Source organism: Callorhinchus milii, unplaced genomic scaffold (genome assembly GCF_018977255.1).
Source record: "Callorhinchus milii isolate IMCB2004 unplaced genomic scaffold, IMCB_Cmil_1.0 Scaffold2, whole genome shotgun sequence".
Lineage (NCBI taxonomy): Eukaryota > Metazoa > Chordata > Chondrichthyes > Chimaeriformes > Callorhinchidae > Callorhinchus > Callorhinchus milii.
This window is the reverse complement of record NW_024704743.1, coordinates 57773567-57793187: the sequence shown is the minus strand read 5'-3', so window position 1 is coordinate 57793187 and position 19621 is coordinate 57773567. Positions and strand designations below refer to the sequence as shown.

At 38.4% G+C, this 19621-nt stretch overlaps 1 protein-coding gene across 1 annotated transcript in view; it reads right to left on the bottom strand.

Annotated features, from left to right (window-relative positions):
- Positions 1-658: 658 nt before the first annotated feature.
- thsd7aa (thrombospondin, type I, domain containing 7Aa) overlaps positions 659-19621 on the bottom strand; it is a 209744-nt gene continuing 190781 nt past the window's right edge. Inside the window, exons 20-28 of the mRNA XM_042331989.1 lie at positions 17463-17580; positions 16203-16348; positions 15152-15326; positions 12920-13093; positions 10002-10097; positions 8090-8172; positions 7721-7934; positions 4701-4788; positions 659-1798 (exon numbers count right to left, since the gene is read on the bottom strand). Of these exons, the coding sequence (XP_042187923.1) occupies positions 1714-1798; positions 4701-4788; positions 7721-7934; positions 8090-8172; positions 10002-10097; positions 12920-13093; positions 15152-15326; positions 16203-16348; positions 17463-17580 (1179 nt within the window). The 3' untranslated portion in view covers positions 659-1713. The remainder of the gene's footprint in view (positions 1799-4700; positions 4789-7720; positions 7935-8089; positions 8173-10001; positions 10098-12919; positions 13094-15151; positions 15327-16202; positions 16349-17462; positions 17581-19621) is intronic.

The window sequence follows — 19621 nt, the reverse complement described above, 5'->3', positions numbered from 1 at the left end:
TGTTCTGAAATTACCTCCCTTCAATCACACATACAATTTTGACTCCTCCCTCCCTCGCTAGATTTCCTCCATTTGACCCAGTTACAAGTATTGAACCATCATTTCTGACTTTTGCATCTGTTGACTGCTGTCTTCCCTCTTTGTCATACTGAATGTATGTGATTGTAACAAATAACCAAACTGTGATGCCAATAAGTCCTTTGTTCCTTTTAAAGGAGCAATGAAAATGTGCAAAAAAAAGTTTAATTAGCAAAAACAGCTTTTGTTGCTTTCTGGATAACATAATTACATAATATTAGAACAACAATTACATTTTTCAGAGAGTCTGACTAGACACCTATAAATACTGCAACTGCACTGACCACAAAGAGACCTTTTACAAAATAGCTAGTGTGATATATTATATATATATCTATATATATATATATACACACACACCGACTAAAATTACTCTGATTTCATTCCGCCACAGTACAAAGCAGTAATCCATGAGTAAACAATATTAGTTTGCTCCCTTTCAAACTATCTATCTTACACTACTGAAGCGAGACACTTTAGTTCACAAGAGACTATCTTCTAAGGTGATAACTGGTTATAATAAAAATAATAATATAGCGCTTTTCATGTCTTTTAGACGTCTCAAAGCGCTTCACGGAATATACTGTAAAGTGAATTCACTGTATATTTGTGGGCGAAGTGCATATCATGCAGCACTAATATAGTGCAAAAGGGTGCCTCACAATGAAAAAGTGTTAATAGGCCATAGGCCATTTGGAAAGGTTTTACTTAGGTAGAATAATATGGTGCCATATTTTGTAACTATAATTAGGTACAAGCGCTTTCAGCAGCAGTAAGTGTTTTGGAGTAACTGGTTATCTTGTTGTTTGCTAATTCAGTATTCAGGTCCGTAGGTAAAGCATGGAAAGATTAAAAAGAGACGGTTTAAGCTTTTAGTTAAGAGCTCAATTTCTTAGATGAATGCTTCTTGATTTCTATTGCTTACTATTGCACAATTCAGTTTCAGAGGACCGAGGTGGTGCAAGAATTGTCTAGAATTCATCTGTCCCACTTGTTTAAACTGTTGACTTGTTGCCAAGCACATATGTGTTATTGTGAACTGCTATACCTGTAATCTGCTGCAAAGTGGTTTTAGGGAACTTTTGCTAGGAAAATCTTGGGCTGCTCATTTTGAATCATCAACGCATCATAGTGGTTCTTTTTGCATTGTGTCTGCAAACCATTCTCCGTCTTCCAGTCTAGCGCAGTGAAAGTAAGAAAGAGGAGAACCTTCCCACATAGGCTCATAGGTTCGTGGGCCTCTTGGGTGGATTGTGCAGTTGTTAGACAAAAGACAATTTAATAAGAACTTCATTTCTACTTCTGAAATATAATGGAATTTTGTACATAATGTCCTGGCCAGATAAAAGAAAAGCTCTTTGTGTTTGCAGGGTGGAGAGTCATGTTGCATCATTTCAAAGGCTTCAATTGTTACAAATAGGCAGCTGGTACATCTCCAGACCTTTGTTTTTCTGAGAATGACATTTCCTTGTGCATTTTTCCATCCTTGTTCCTGTTAAATGTCACTGTGCTGCAGAATCTGACAAACGTGTCACAAAATTCCCCAAATGACTGTAGATGGGACATACTTTACTGCACGTTATATCTTACATTAATGAGGAAAGACTGGGAAAGTTTCTTTAAGCAATACAGAGATTACATGTCAGCATCTCCATCGTAGGCCAAGGTTAAAGGCTTCAGCTTGTTGTTTTGTTTTCTCTGTGGTTTCTTGGGCTTTTTGCTATAGAGGAAGGAGAGGAGAGATTTGGATTAGTTTGAATGAATAAAGGCACATACAGTAGTTAAAATGGTTTCAACGATACAATCCTCTACAATGGACGTAAATCATTTAAACTCTTATGAGCACAACACAATTAACATTTATTTAGTGCCTTTCACATTGGGAGGACGTCTCAAAGCATGAAAAATGCCATCTCCCAACAGCCATTTATTCCACTCTTTGATCCTTCCTCCCTCCCTAGTACCTCTAAAAGCCCAATTTGGTCTCAGGCAAATTGTAGAGGCTCCAGATAGCACATTCCATCCCTTGTGCGAATTTCACAAATTAGACCCTACCTCCATGTTCTCCACCCTTTCTGATCTCAACCCACAGCTCTTGTCCAAAGCCCTGACTGTCCAGCATCTTGGGACATCTCTCCCTACATGAAATGTGCTATACAAATGTAATTTGTTGTTGTATTTCAGTAAATATCACTATTCAGATGTGCTCAGTTAAAGAAAATGCAATAGGTTTTACAAAATGGCTGGTGACTTGCACCCAAGGCAACTGCAGTACTTTCACTTTGATCTGCCACATCAGAAAGCTGTTAAAAAATTCACGAGTGAACAATTTTTAATGTGGGTCTTTCACAAACTATCTATTTTACACAGCAGCACTATTAAAAAAAATAGAAGTGTTACTTTAATGCAAAAGTCATTTACTTCTGAGGTTTGGAGTCAAGGCAGTTAATTTAGGCAGTTTGAAGGGCGCATCTACCTCAGGCTATATCTGATTATAGATATTCATCAACACCAAAGAGGAAACTTATGTTCAGCAAAACTTTCAATTCTCATTCTGATAGAGACAACTTTTGAAAAAAACACAGGGTTTGAAACTGTTGTATTTCTAAATCAGTTTCCTTAGTTATCAACTCCAGTCATGAGGGGAGAGTACAGAAACTGTGGTATAAATGTGCCCTTAACCTGTCTTTAACAACAGGCGCTGACTTTAGAGAATGTTTTCTCACCATTCTACACTGTCAGAATTGATTTACTGCCATCATTGTTTATATGATTAACAGGGAATATTTTCTTGACTCATTGAACCTAGAACTCATTTTAACTTCAATGTTTTACCTGTAGAATTATTTTTAGGTCACTATCTGGAGAAGAAATGCAAAATCCACACTCTCCCTGCCTGGTCGAATTAAACACATTTTTTGCTTAATGCCCAGAGAGTAGCCCTAGGATAACTGTAAATTAAAATCCCTACTGACCCAGCCACTCTCCTCCCTCAGTCAGCACCAGCCTGCTTCATGTCCACCCACCTTATCCAACCAACTATTGGTGGGCGGGTGGGCGTGCTTCCGACTGGCGACCTCCCTTTTCTTTCAAGGTACATCTCAAGAAGTACCTCTCTGACTGTGCCTTCAGTCATTTTCCCCCTCCCCACCACCCTCAGTTCCCACCACCAGTTCAGGTGCCGAGCCAGCAGTGCCAAGTGCTTTGTCCAGCTAACGTGAAAAGCACTATATAAATATAAATTTCTATTGTGGTATTGTAAAAGCATTTATTTTTTGGTCAGCTGGGTGTCTAACGCATGCAGAAACCTATTGCCATGCTTAAGAGTATCCAAACCAAACTGAGAATTCCATGTATCTGACCTATACATGGAGCCCAGTGATGTTTATTGGAACGGAATCTCTCCCTGGAGGGACTCATTCTGCTTACCTAATTCCGGAGAGTATTAGGCTCAGGCTGGCAGGAGTCAGGGCTAGGAGATCCAGAGTTGTGCATTGGGGTATTGCTGGAGTCCTAACAGCTAAATCTACATAGTTTTCCATTGAGTGTACTGTCTGGCAAGCTTTCCTGCTGCTTGTTCAGATTGCATTAAACACAGTGGTAGCAGTGATTCAATTCTGAGTGCTTGGAGGGAGAAAGCCTTCTCCCAAAATCAGGGCTGTTCATTCTAAACTTGCTTAGGACATGATTTAACTGCATTTATGTACATTTCCTTATGTGGGTAATTAAGAATGGTATGCATTTAGAAATACAGCAATTTTGACCCCTTAATTTTTTTATCAAGGGATTAAATCGTGACCTAAATGGTAGACACCAAACACATGTCTACAAATAATACAGAACATTCTTTGGGTAGTTTAATGTGTTTCAAGATTCAGTGATTAGAACAGCTTTGTCATGCCACTTTAACCAATGGAGATGCTTAGAAAAAGATTTACTAATCGACTCTGAAAGATAAAGACTGGAATCATAAATCGCCTGTGGGTAAAGTGCCAGCAGCTTTCTGTAAGGAATAATAAGGATTATTATTATCAACCTGTATGAATGCTAAGAACTTCAAGTTAATGAAGTGCGGCTTCCACTGCACAATCAATACCTCTACCATATCATTCAAACTGGTCAGTCAGTTACAAGTTAGAGGCTTGTAAGTCAATTAGTGGTTAGAACATGGGCATGACAAGGGTTAAAGAAACAGCACCAAACTTTATATTCTCTCACCATGGCTGGCAAAGCACCTGGAGCCAGTTTCTGAAGCTGTTTTTGACTTAAAATAAAGTATGTTGGACCGATTCAGTATTTACACTAGACTAACTAGACAATTTACAAAATGAAGCTTGCAGCTGATTTATTTTTAGATCATAACTTCATATCACAATACAAATATAAATGCTGGAGTATTTATTCTGCAGACTTTTGTCTTTTACAATCTGCAGGTTCAAGGCTGATTCCTTCAAAGCAGAGATAAGCTTTACAGCAACACGTCCCCTAACCTTGTACTTATTCACATGTTTTTGGGGACCTGTTTCAGCAGTTTGCATGCAAGCAAAGCACCCATGTTAGACATATCAACACAATGGCTACATCGCTATACATCTAAGCTACACACAGCATCACAAACTTACCAGGCTAGATAGATCATAGAAACAATGAAGACAATTAAGACAAAACCTCCTGCTGCCACACCATAAACCCATGTTTTCAGCTTCCCATCTATAAAGCAAAGATACTTTGTTAAATCATAACAATTAATATAGAAACCTAATATTGTTTCAGAGATCAAAATGAATAAAGGTTTGAGTTACTGCTAAACATTAGCAATAGGGTCCACTCCCATATTGTGTTTTTGAATATATTGCTATATCCTAATATTATAATGCTTTTATCTTGGGGCTCCTAACTTACGAAGATATTGTACCTCTGAAAGATTTCAACAACAGTATTCCAATATTTGGTCAACCAATATAATGCAGATACCAATTCATAAAATGATATCTGTGCCTTTCAAAGACTTTTTTTTAAAAAAGGACATCGCATTGTGTGAATAATTTGATTTGCATTCTATAATGAGACATCCATTTTAGTTTATTGAATATCCTATACTCATTTCTAGAAACTATTGATCAGAAAAACCTGGGGTTTGAAAATTAGTTGCTTTATGCCATCATTTCTATATTTGGTAGATTCTACATTTGCGGTGTGCATGGAGATTGTGTTTGAGTATGTTCCCTGAATATCTATTGATGGGCATCAATGTGCTAGCATTGCAAACAGCTTCCAGCAGAGGTCAGTATGGTATCATTGACTGATGCTTTGGCTAAATGTTTTGATCCTTTATTGTGAAGGGGATAATGTGATGGAGTCTAATGTTGTAAAATCAACATCAAGCTATTTCTCATGAATTGATCACTATATACACAAGTATCTCTGATATGCTCAATACCCTTCTTGTGGAGCTCTCAGTGTTGTCATACCAATTTGATGCACCAAGAAATGCATACAAACAATAACAATTAACACCTATACTATAGGAAGGCTAATTAAATAAAACCTTGCAGTGTTATGAATCTGATCATTTTGTAGGAATTGTACGGGCCATATTAACGTGTCATAATATAAATGTTACAACTATTTTATACTATAATGTTTTGTTTTTTGTAGTTTCTTATTACGCTTTTTACATATGAGAAAATATGCCTTTGAAGATTATTTTATTGAAATTTAATGCAAGTAAGTTTGTGCTGGAGACCATCAAGTGGCTCTGGTAGCATCACAGCAAAGAACAAATGACTGAACCTTTTATCTTCACATTTAGTGTACTTTAACAGGATATGATATGATTTAAAGTGCATTTTATGCAATCCATTTTATGCAAAACATTTTATGCTATCTATTTCTCACAGCTATTGGCCTGAAGAAATGTTTCCTGGTTTCATTTTTAACTGGTTTAGGTCTAATGTTCAAAAACAAAACACTGAGCAAAATCAGTTTGGAACTAGACTACACCTTTGACGAGGCTGATGTGGTGGAATGGCTGCGAGAGAAACTTGAGCTAAAGAAAGACAATGATGACCTGGAGATGAGACCTCAGTGATCTTAAGAAATGTGATATTTGGGAGCAGAAACAGCAGCAAATAAAGGGCAAAGGATGTGGCAGATGGGGTGAAACTACAATGGACTGGTTTGAAGATTTCATTAGGTTTGGCATGGGAAGGAAAAGATCACAGTGCAATAAGTATTGAAAGAGCTGCAGAAAATGGGAACGGATATGACTGAGCATTGGGTTGGATCAAAATCTCAAACAGCTTTAAGGTCAGAGATCACAGATATCTGGAATGAATTGCAGTCAATGGACCAAACTATGGCTGGCTAAGAGTCAGGGATTAATGGAAACATAGGAAGAGATTCTGATAAAGTAACAGACTTCCTCAAACAATTATGGGAATGCTGCAGCAGGAGGCTGAACCTTCGAGAGGAAATAAACATACTACTCATAATAGGAAGAGATCATTCAGCTCATGCAGCCTATTAATTTTACAAACCAGGTGAAAACTATTCTGTCTCCCAGACCTCTCCTGCACTCACTCTACCAGGAAGAAACTCAGCATAGATATTCCAAAATCCCCAAAGGAAATCAAACAAAAACTCCAGAAGAGGTATCCACATCTCCAATATTGAAACCTGGCCTCCTTCTTTTAATAGAGGTCATTGCCCTAGTCCTAGTTGCACTGTGTCCCTTTATTCAACTCAGCTCAACTGAATAATTGTTCAGCTCAGATGCACTATCGAAATATTCAACTCTATTCCCAAACAGATAGTTATTCAGCTCTTTTTGAAATTATAATTCAATGCAGTGATAACTTGATAATCCCAGCCTATGGAGCCAGGAATACTGTCTGATGGTATGACTTGCTTTATTCTAACAGTCTGTGCCACAAAATCTACTCCAGACCTTTAGATTTTCCCTTCTGCCACTGATTTGTTCCAACATTTTTTTTTCAAGATTGGCTGTTGTTTTGCTCAGAAACTATATCTTTACACCAGTCAGTCAGTGCTTCATGCAATCATATTATTAGATAAGTAGGAAAACCATGGGATCTGCCAATGCATTTAAACTAGTTAAGAAGAATAGCATATTTGCAAAGATCTTTTCAATGTTAGCACTCCATAATTTGAGAAAACAATTTTAAGATTTAGTTGTAGCATTAAAATGCAGCCATGAGCATTAAATTGTTGTTGAACAAAGTTTCCAGTGATTAAGCATGAATGAATGATAAATACAGTTTTATAATTGTACAATATTCATATCGTTCAATTACATTTGCAGGTTTACGTTAACAAAATGTTTATCAACAGCTTGGAATATTCAGTGTTGAATTTTGAATACATCGCTGAATATAAAACACATTTATAATTACATCAGTAACTTTTTGTACTGAATATTTTTTTAAAAAGAATATGCAACTATATAAACAACATAGCTTTGACACATTTTTGCTGATTGACTGTGTAAAAATTGATACATATAATTATTCTAAGCATTTTAATTAATGCTACTTTTTGGGTAGAGAAATATAAATGTATAGTCAAAGACCTTTTCCCGTGAATTACAGACTGAGATCAACAGTGTGTATTTTTATCTGACCTGGTCCAAAGGGCTGAAGGAACCATGTTCTCCCTGCACGCCCTTGTTTCTTGTCGGACTCTTGGGTTGGGTTGCTGGCTCTGCTCGTCTTCACGTCTGCTTTCTTATCCTCCACTGAAGGGATCTCCAACACAGGGATCATAGTACACTGGTCCAGCAAACTGTCAGATGTCATCACCTCCGTGTAGCCTTCCTCACAGGCACAAACTCCAGACTGGACAGTGGTCGAAAAAAATGAATATTTTTATATCTTTTGCAATGATTTTAATTTTAGCCCAAAAAATCAGTATTTGGTATTACAGAAAACTACATGATCAAAATGGAAGAGCAAAAACATTAAACAGGAATGTCTCGGTAGCTGAAACTTACCTCAGTGCAGTAGGAGTAAGGTTTACTGCATGGCGGGTTGCATGATCTATCACCATAAGGCTGGTTCACTGCAGAGCAGCCACCTACAGAGCAGAAAATTCAGTTTAACGACAGGGAACAATTTACTTGCAATGGTCTTTCCATTATATCATAAATAATGTTTCAATATTAATGTTTCTAAAATGAAATCTGTAAGCTCAAACAGGCAACTTTATAATTTCAGAGTCACACAAGTAATCTTAGAAGTCAAATTTTGAAGATTGATCAAACAAGACAGACAGAGGTTATTCATTTACAGTACACTGTGTTTACAGAATATTGTAGTTAAGCCTTTCTTGAGACCGATAGTACTGTTTGTCAGTCTGACTTAATTGGTAGCATTCTTGTTTCCGAATCAGAAGGTTGTGGGGTCAAGCCTCATGTCAGGACTTTGATCTCAGTCTAGACAGCTGCTTTAGTGTGTTACTGGGATAGTGCTGCATTGGTGGAGGTGTTGTCCTTCCGATGAAATGTTAAATTGAGGCGTTGTCAGTTCAGATGGATGTTAAATATCCATGACACTATTTGAAATGAAGTGGACGATTCTGCAGACCAATTATCAGTGGTAATTTTTCTTTTATCAGTTTTCTGCTTGGAAATATTTTTTATCCAAATATTCTTCTCGTCTGTCCTCTCTTCGTGTTTGGTCAAGGTTCCACAGATGTTAACAGAGATCTGGGATCTTACTAAGTGGTTGTTTTTCATGTAGCTTCATGGACAATGAATACGAGTGAGAAGCAACGCAACCAAACTCAATCCTGTCCTCGCTCAATAGAGGGTTTGTTTTAAACTGTTTGCTAGAAACGTTGATCTTCCAGTAATAAGCCCATAGTGAAAATATTGCTATTTTGTGTATTTTTCTTGGTCAGTGGAAGCTCATCACCATGCTTAATCGTCCCTCGTCCCGTCCGCTCCACCAACAGCAACCATGCTTTCAGCCACTATGCCCTGAAACTTCCTACATCAATCTGTCTACCTTGCCCCCTCTTGGCAAGTATTTAGTTTCCACCTAAAGACCTTCTGCTTTGACCGTGCATCCTCTATCTTCCTGGTTTGGAGTCAAGCCCCGCTATTGTTTAAACCCTCTGAGATGCTACTCCATGTGAAAGGCACTTTACAAATGCAACTTGTTGTAATCTTTCAGTCTGAGAATTCCACATATGGCGATTTAGCTGTGTCTGGAATGGAATTTCTATTTTCATTGATCATCTTAATGCAGACCCACATATGCACACACGTTTCCAGCAGATTGTCAATGAAAAAGGATGCAAGACCCCCAGATTTTCATGATCTTAGCCTGAAGATCTCTTAAAATATAAGACTGTGCAGAATTTGGTTGCCACATTTGGAATAAATTGAAGAATTTTCCAATACTTTGCATGATCTTAAGTTTTAAGATAATGGTTTTAAGGCTAAGACCATGAGATATTCTGAGTCTGAGGACCAAGCCCCCGACCGACTTACTACTCAATAGTCAAGGTCATCAAAATTAATTCTAACATAAGCTGTGGTGGCTCACACTATTTAATTCAACCCAGATCAAAGATTGAACTCGGCCCATTTCTGGATTATGTGGTTCCACAGATTCATCACTGGAGCTCCAGCCTTTTTTTTGTGTTAGCAGAACACTGGAAACATAAACGACAATTACACACAAGTGCATTGAATTGTAACTTCCTGTTCAGATCCTCTAGGTCTCAAGCCCTGCACATGTCACTCAGTTGTGTGTGCTGTAAGTAACAGGGGAGGAAAATAACATTGCACAGGATGTGGCCCACAATGAACAAGCGCTTGATGGAAGGGGATTTCAGGAAATCATTGATAATGACAGTGTTTTATTGATGCATGAAGAAAATAAAAATGCTGTTTATACCTGTGACATTTAGTCCATCTGACCTTTGGCACCATACTGCTCGGGAAGATCCCCTCCATGCACTGGCTAGCCAGATATATTCATAACACCGACCATCTATAAGAAACCATCATAAATAAGAGGCAAGAGATCCATCATATCCCATCATACAATCACAGCAAGCAGTATCTGGTGAAACAGCCTCTGAGATGTCTACTGTGCTTTAAGGCATCAAAAATAAGCACACGGGGCGTGTGGGAATCAGTTGAAAGAAAGCACTCTAAAATCTGTGAAACATATTGTTTATTCATTCCAGGATTAAAAAGATTTGAAAAAAGGAAAACAATAAGGAAAATAGAAATACTGGAAATTCAAAACAGATTCATCAGGATTTCAAAGAGAATAAAGAGAATATTTTGCCTACAAAATATACAGTCAATTCACTTTACAGTATATTCTGTGAAGCACTTTGAGACATCTCGAAGACACGATAAAGCGCTATATCAAATGCAAGGATTATTATTATTATGAGGTTAACCTTTCAGGTCTGTCTTTTATCAGAACTAGAATAATCAGGCTATAAAAAAAAACTTTCTTACAATCATGTATTTACAGGAACAAATCCAGCTGGGAGGAGAAACAAGAGAAGTGTTATAATCATGAGGTTTGGGCTGGTAAGTCAGGAGAAACTATTTCCGCAAGTCGATGATCCAGTAGCTAGAGGGCTTAAATTTAACATTATTATCAAAATAACTAAGGGAGATGTTAACCCTCTGTCTTAATTTCTTTAAACACAGAGGTTTGTTGGGACATTGATGCTCTCCCATAAATTGTGGTTGAAGCAGGATGTAGCTATTCAAAGAAAATTGGACAAATATTTAAAAAATATATAACTGAGAAAAAAAGTGGAGATATTATAGGGTAGGGAGTAGGATTAATTGATTAGCTCTTTTAGGAAGTTGTCATGGACATGATGGGCCAAACTGACTTTATTAGCATCACAAGCGGTGGGGGGGGGTCCAAATTGGATAAAATGTGACATTAAACTATCACTTTTCTAACCTGCTGCAGATTTCCATCATTTTCTGGTTTTGGCTTTGGAAAACAATTTGTGGTATGTAACTGAGTATATGTTTACTAAGCCTGCACCTGCTGTGCCCTGTGCTTTAAACCACACTCAAAGTCACCTCTACTGTATAATCACACTGTTATTGCGGTACCATCATAATGTACCATGACACTGTGAGAAACTCCCTTTCTTTTGAATAGTGGCATGGGATCTTTAACGTCCACCTGAACACACAGACATGCACTCAGGTTTAACGTCTTATCCAAAGGACGGCACCTCTGACAATGCAGCAACTTCCCCAGCACTGCTTTGGATTGTCAGCCTAGACTGTGAGTTCAAAGTCCTGACCTGGTGCTTGAACCCACAACCTTCTGGCTCAGAGGTGAGAATCCTACCAACTGATCCAGCTGAAACTTTAACCATGGACTTTAGCACTTGAGCTCATACTCCAGCCTAACAACCAAGGGCAGTGCTGGGGCAGCATTGCACAATCAAAGGTGCCACCTGTATTGTTGAACAAGGCATTAAAACCAAGTCCGTCTCTTCTTCAGGTGGACATCAAAGATCCAAAGAGACTATTTCAAAACCGAAAGGAGTTTTGTCCTGCTCATCGTTATCCAGATAAATTAACCATTCATCTCATGGTTGTTTATAAGATTTTGCTGTGTGCAAAATGGCTATCATATTTGCTTACAAAAACAGTCACTACATTTCACAGCAATTACCTGTGAAGTACCTTAAGCATTTTTAATGTTATATAAGTGTTATATCAAATGCAAGTCTTATTATTGTTATGAATGATTATTATATGGGTTTCAATTAGAAATAATGTGATGCTAAAACATTTATTAATTGCATTTTGAGATGCAAATCTTTCCACTTCAAAGAATGTCAGATTACATTTGATGGAATAGATCTGACTGGGGAGGGAGAGAGAGAGAAGCATAAGATTCAGTTAAACTCCTTCTGTGGTTTGTTGATCAGAAACTTCCTGACATCCTGAATACTGTAATTTTTTGCAGGACATTACAATAATCCTTGCATTTTATATTGATGATTTTCAAACATTACATACATTATGTCTAAGCATGAACATGCCAATACAATTCTTTAATGTCCTAGTGAGTGAAGGCAACAGCAGGTGCAGGACAAGGTTCTAAAACCCAGAAGGTTGAATGTTGGACTCGTTTTCCAGAAGGGAGTTACTGGACAACAACAACAAAATTACATTTATAGAGTGCCTTTCACATCGGGAGGACGTCCCAAAGCGCTGAACAGTCAGGTGTCGGGGCCCGAGCGTGGGGGAGGGGTGGTGTAGAGGTGAGGGAAGGCAGAGAGGTGGGAGGGAGACCAAAGGCATGGTTGAAAAGAAAGGTCTTGAGACCGACCTCGAAGGAGGAAAGGGAGGAAGCGATGCAAAGGGACTGTGGGTTGGAGGTCCATCTGGGATGCTACCCTACGTAGGTAGCATTATATAAATGCATTATATAAATGCAAGTTTAGAGCAGAGAGGCTGAAAGCCCGGCCACAAGCATGAGTGGGAGCCAGGACTCATTTTCCCCTCCCTAAGCCTGTGCTACTGAGGCGAACTGTAATAATAATAATACTTTTGGTTTAATATAGCGCGTTATTATTTTTATATTTTTTATATTTTTAAATCTTGTGCCCAAACTGCTGTCTCGATTGTGATCAATGAAGTCAAAACAGTTTAGGAATTAAATTTGCAAACTTTCCTGGTCTGTACATCTCAGTTTTCCATTAGGCAGTAGTTTTACCAACCCTTTAACACATTGTTCTTCATTACAGATCATGTTGAAGCAACATAGATGTGTCCTTTCCTGCAGGAAGTTGTGAGGACCACTCTACCTACCTGTGCACTCGCGGGACTCCAGTGTCTGCTCTGGGCAGAAATGCTGGTTCTCCAGGGCCTGGACAATCACTGCCCTGGACCGTACTTGCACTCCACCATATCCAAGATCCTCATTATCCACACAGGTCAGCTGGCAGGTACTCCACCTGGACCATTCTGTCAGGTAACAGTCGCCTATAAATAACATTACAGTCAAACATTGATGGACTAGCCAGATGAACTGCAATAGCCTTTTTGGGTCCTGAATGTTCTTATAACAGAAGACATCCAATAAAGTCTGAATATTATGTGTGCGCATGACCAATAATTTTTTATTATTACTGCAAACCTGCAATAATAATAGCAGGAGGTAATATATGGATCATGTGCCATTGTGAAGGGTTTTATGTTTACACTAAAGTGATTATTATTATCATAATTCACAATCTCAGTTATGAAGCAACATCGAAAGACACCATTAAATTTATGTGTTCTATTGTCTGTCAACTGGTAGGATTGGCAGAGGTCCGGGCACACAATGTGAGTATATAAGTAAGATACACAAATAATATAATTAAAAACAATGAAATAGAACAAAATCTATTGGGAAACATAGGTTCATATCCAGAGTAAAATGAAACCCAGAAGAGCTTTGCGGAATGATATTCATGTGGGCCTTGCTGATTCAGCAATGAATAATTAATAGATTTGTATTCGCTATAGTATGAATATAATAATCGTCGCATTTGATATATAGCGCCGTAATACATCTCCGCGACATCTCATGTAAGTGTATGACTTTCAGAGCGAAATGTAGAACTCTAATGTATTGATCCACTACCCATTCACCCCAGTGACTCAGACTTCTGGTCCAAGCTAAATAAAAAATGACTGAGGCGAGGACAACAGCCCCCACACCCCAATCAATATATTTGCTCAGCACAGTAGTGAAAATTACTATGTTTCTCAATTTTCACCCAATAGCAACTTAACCGCAAGTCTCACCTGAAGACAACAGGATACTTTAGAAGGCTAATCACTTTGGTGTACAAATATGATCTATTATTAGTTGTTTTTTGTGAATGGCCCAATAAGCTTTAACGGACTGGTTTTATTATTATGTGTGACCAACTGTTTAATGACAAACAAACTAGTATTCGTTAGTGAAGCTCAGCAATGCAAAGCTCTCCTCAGATCCTGACAATAAGTACTCGGAGCAGGAAATTTAAATCCAGCTTTCTGCTCTGAATGGATCTGCTACTGGAGGAGATGGCACATAAATCTGACATGAATTGCTGAATGGATGATTAAATGGCTTTCGGTGCATTTATTTTCAATTTGAATGTTTATATGCAATCTTATATAACCCCAAATCCAAGTCTAAAACCTTTTACTGCAGAGTGACATTCTCCATTTCACACACCAGCTACCCTTATACTGCGTGTGAGACTGACGATTTGATGCTGAATTACAGAAAGCACTCTGCTGCAGACTCACTTAAATGACAGCCATAAGGGAGAATGAAATGCTACAGCACAATCTCAGGCTTTCTATCAATCCCTAAAGAATGGAAGCCTTGCACTGTAAGACTACTTTGTAGTAATTTTCAAAAAAGAGTAGATTTGTGCAAAACTCGTAAATTCATTGGTAATTTGGAAGGCAATTTTCTGCAGCACTTAAAAATAGGCTTCCAAATTATGACAGAATTTAAAATTCCCCCAGCACAGGTGCAAACCCTGGACTGTCCAGCACTTTAGGAAGTCCTCCTGATGTTATACAAATTTGTTCTTGTTGCAGAGGTCACACATCTTCGCTCCATTTTAGTTGGGTTTGTGTATGTGAAATCTTTGGAACACTGCCCATATCGCTGCCCAAATAATGTTAACAGAATCAAGAAAAAAGGCCAAAAGCACAAATTGTCAGTACACTCCTCCTGAGTTAGCAGCATTTAAGATCCTGTCTCTTAGGCATAACTCGACCATACAACGTATGTTTTTCTTATGTCTTCCAAAGAATGTCGCTTTAAACTCCTCTCTGGAACTCTCTCTCTAAATCCCTCTCCTCTCTCTCTCTGCTTTTAAATCACATGTAAATCCCGACTCTTTCACTGCTCCTTCAGCCATCTTCTTCTTACCTTCTTCCTTTATTCCCACAATGCTTGCACTCTCACTCTGTCTCTCTAAAGTGCTTTGAGCTGATTTCCATGTTTGAAAGATGCAATATAAGTTGTTGCTATAGAAAGTCCCGCTGTACCTGGGCATGGGACAGTACATGACTCCTGAAGGACTATATGGGTATCTCCATCCACCATAGGCTCCAGGTCCCCACAGAATTCCTCATCAACTGTCTGCCCGGGACCTTCACTGGATCCATCAAACACAACACATGAAATATTTCGAAACCTCGTACCAACTCCACACTGAGCATCCTAGTAACAAAAAAGGGCACATTACCTTTCTATGTGATTCACAATCACAAGCAATGAGAAGTGATTCAACAACAACAACAACAACTTGCATTTATATAATGCTACCTACGTAGGGTAGCATCCCAGAGCGCTTGATTGAATCTAGGATTTTCCAGGTTAATATTAGAGTCCAAATGTAGGGGTCAGGTGATTGGGATTTTCAACGACAAAAAAGGGAGGACCAATGTGGCTTGTTAAAAAGGCCGAAAATAATTTGACCATTTTAAGACTCTCATCCTCTGTGAAAGGCTCCATATAAATGTAAGTCGTTGTTGAGTGTAGCTTGTTGATCCAATCAAATTCACAGAAAGGGTCTTTCAATCTTCTGTGGGATGGTATTTCTACCCTGCAACGGGTATATTGTGGGAAGGAGGAAACATGAAACAACTTCTGGGGAGGAGAAAGGTGAAGCTCAAATAGGTCACTAGAGTAGATGTAAGAAACAATAGGAACTGGAGTTTTATTTTACAAATAGAATACACCCGTCATGTTCAACCTGGAGCCTCATACAGCAGGATTTGAGTATTGATTGTAATTATGTAGCAGTGTTAAACTGTTTCTGCACAGTCATAAGAGGAAACATTGCATTTAAGAGCAAGAAGGGAATAGAAGGATATGGGAGAAAATTAGGAAGGGATTAGGTAAGGTGTAGCCTCATGCTGAGTGGAAACAGCAAGGACTAGTTGGGCCAAATGGCTCATTTCATTGCTATATAGTCTGTGTAATTAAATGTGATTATTTATACAAATTGGTTAGTTTGTTAATTCATTACCCAGCTTGCAAAGGTAGTTTTACTGAAGCTCGATAAAGGTAGTATAAAGATGGAGCTTAGAGTACCTCAATTTTGCACTTGGCCCACTTGCCATACTGCCATCGATAGCAGGGTTTGATGGGGCAGGATTTGAATTGTTCCAGCTGCAGCACACACGGTCGTCCATCCCCCTGGAATGGCTGAATTATGGTTCTTGTACGTTGAATTTGTCCTAAATGAAGAAGGCACAGATTCCACAACAACTTGGTTATAAAAACTCATCTCAATCCTCCCTCATGCTTTTATAAAGTGTTCAGTGAAACACAACTTGGTCCTTAACTCAATGGCAAAACACTGGGAGCAATAATCCAGCATTCTGATCAAGCCTTTCAGACTGAGCTCATTGCACTAGAGTGAAGCTTGAGCAGCTTGTAACAATTACCTGAAGTCCCTGGATTATTCACTGCCTTGTAATCACTCCTCACTTGTTAATAATATAAACCGTAACGTTTATGGGCTGTTTTTATCCCATTTTTAATCCATTTTTGTGCCAACAGCCACTATGCCAGCTGTCAGTGTAATGTATGGTTGACTCAATGGCATTCCCACCGAAGGACTGTAACAAGATTGCTTTATGTTTATCGAGGAAGAATGAGTGGTCAATGACCAGGAAACACAATGAACAATGTATAATATAACAGTTTCATGTGATCTATGAATATTATTAGTGACCTTTATAAATAACATAAAATTCCAATTCATCTTATTATGGGTCTTGTCAGGGTACAGCTTATAGTGTGCAAGTCCAGCATTGCGGAAGCCCATTATAAGCTACCTCTTTAGAACACTGGTTTGCTTATAAGATGAGTGGTGTTGGTGGTGACCTGTTGGCCCAGAAGTCAGCCATTTTGTGCCACATAGGAAGCTGGCTGGTCTACAAGTGGAAATCAATAGCAGCTCCACAGGGCACTTGTCTTATAAGCAAACTAATGTTCTAACAGGCAGCTTATAATGGGCTGCTGTTTCATTCGTACAGAACCCGAGCCCAGTTTGTTTTCTCATGAATATTTATAGATATATTATTATAATAACAGCAAAATAATATCAGTGACATCCATCTCCTGGGAGCACTGTTATCGGGTAGCAGGAAATTGATGCAAATTTCTAAAGTCAATGAACATGTCACTGGAATATCGTAAACACTGAAAAGCAAGTTGCTTTGACTTCTAATATGCATTGATGTCTTGTTATTAATTTTCACGTAAAAACATAAGTAAACATCAAGTCAAAGTGGCAGCTGCTAGATTCTCAGAAGTTCAGCTGGCTACAAAGTAGTTGGGACCCACCTGAGAGGCCACACGTCTGGGAACATTGGGACCAGGGCGACCAGACAGAAAGCTGACAGTTCACCGGGCACTCCACAATACAGGATATGTTCATCTGCCATGATTTCTCGAGACCCAGCTACCGACAGAGAGAAAAAAGAACATCAGCTGGTGAGAAATAATTGGCACGTTACACCTCATTTTACCTCAGTCTTCACCACAGGTTTTCAAATTGGTGCTTTACACTTAAGCACTTGCAAGATGAGTGTTACACACACGGGTACACCTTTAGGTCTGCTGTTTATAGATAGAGTCAGGAATGAATGGCTCATGCTGAGGAGCCAATGTATTTTTCATGAAAAGTTGCTTTTTAAAAAATTCTCTCTTGTTGATCTGGAATACGGTGAAATCAGTTTTTCACTGTTGACTTGCTGGAATTACTGCTGTGTTTGTATATTGCATATTGCAGATATTTTGTACATATTGGATTTCATGTTTACTCAGTCACAGACAGCAGCATTGGACCGTAAATCAGACAAGTGCTCTTCGGGAAGGAAACAGATCAGAAAACTATTTGTATATGTTTTACCTGTGAGGAATCAGATGTTTCTTACCCCTCATTGACATGCATTTTGAAAATATTCTGCATATTATTGTGACTGTTAGTTAATATGTTAGTGTGCAATATTCTTAAATTCAGTCAAGTTGGAAACTATTTTTCTTACAATCAAATTACGAATGCATTGAATTTTTTTCCCCACAATTCTGCGCAATCGTAATTTTAACATCTCTAAATAAGGACTGGGAGGCTTTAAAATAATACAGTTCATTACAACAACTTGCATTTATACAGCACCCTTCACTTTTTTACTCAGTTAATGGTCTACATTTAGGGCTTTGGAAGCTGTTTCTTTTCTGAATAGATTTATGAAAAAAATTACAAAGTGCATATCCCAAGACGAGCACTTTACATTCCAAATCCTTACCTTGGAGTTCCCATTTCCTTCAAACGACATGAACTACGCTTAGCTCACGGGTAATTAATTCATATTTGTATTGAAGTGCCTGCCCCATTTATCATGCGCCAACGCTTCACACAACGTTCCACCTGTCAGGGTTATTTTGCTAGCAGTCAGCATAAAATATTAAGCAACAGCTCTTCACCATTGTAAACTTACCACGTAACTAAAAGCTTGCAAACAACTTGAGGGATTCTATTTATCTATTATTAACATCTGCATCCTGCAAACTTTCTCTTATTAATCTTTCAATGTGGGCTGAGGATGCTGGGATCAGGAAGTAGTTGGATGGAAAATTTGAGGAGGGCTTGTTTGCTATTATAGTGGTAAAAAGAATCCAGATTCATGAGGGAGGGAGATGGAGGTAGAGTTGTGGTTCAGTAGATCAATGACATTATAATATGGTGAAACTGTACAATATATGGGAATTCTGGGTGACCTCAGGGTCACAGAGTTAGAAAAAACAACATGAAACTTCACCCTCTGTTGCACAATATTGTGACCCCTTGTATTGATTCAGTGAATAATAATAATCTTTGCAATTGATACAGCGCCTTTCATGTTGGGAGGATGTCTCAAAGAACTTAACAGAATTTACTGTACAGTGTAGTGACTGTATATTTGTAATCGAATGTGGCAGCCAATTTGTGTACAGCAGTGTCCCACAAACAGCCATCAATAATGATTGATTTTACTTGGGGAATTGTTGGCCAGAACATCAGGAGAAACTCCCTTCTCTTTTCAAATAGCAGCATGGAATCTTTAACGTCCACCTGGGCAGGCAGACAGGATCTTGGTTTAACATGTCATCCGAAGGACAGCACCTCCAACAATGTAGTGCACCCCAGCACTGCATTAGAGTAACATCCTAGACTACGTGAATTCAATAGTTATCTTTGTAACACATGCACTTTTTCAATCTAATTTCCCAAATCCAAGGCTTTGGAACTAAGCTAGATGACCAGGAAAACCATATTTCAGGGATGGGAAGAGCACAGATACTGTGTTTTGTGACCAGTTACTAGCTGAAAAAAAATTATTACACAAATACATTTAAGTTACAAGACATTTTGGTGGCTAGAATTTCAAATTGAAGTGTTGCTACTTAATTTTAACCATTTATAAGTATGGTTATAAGCCTTACATTTTATTTTCTTATTT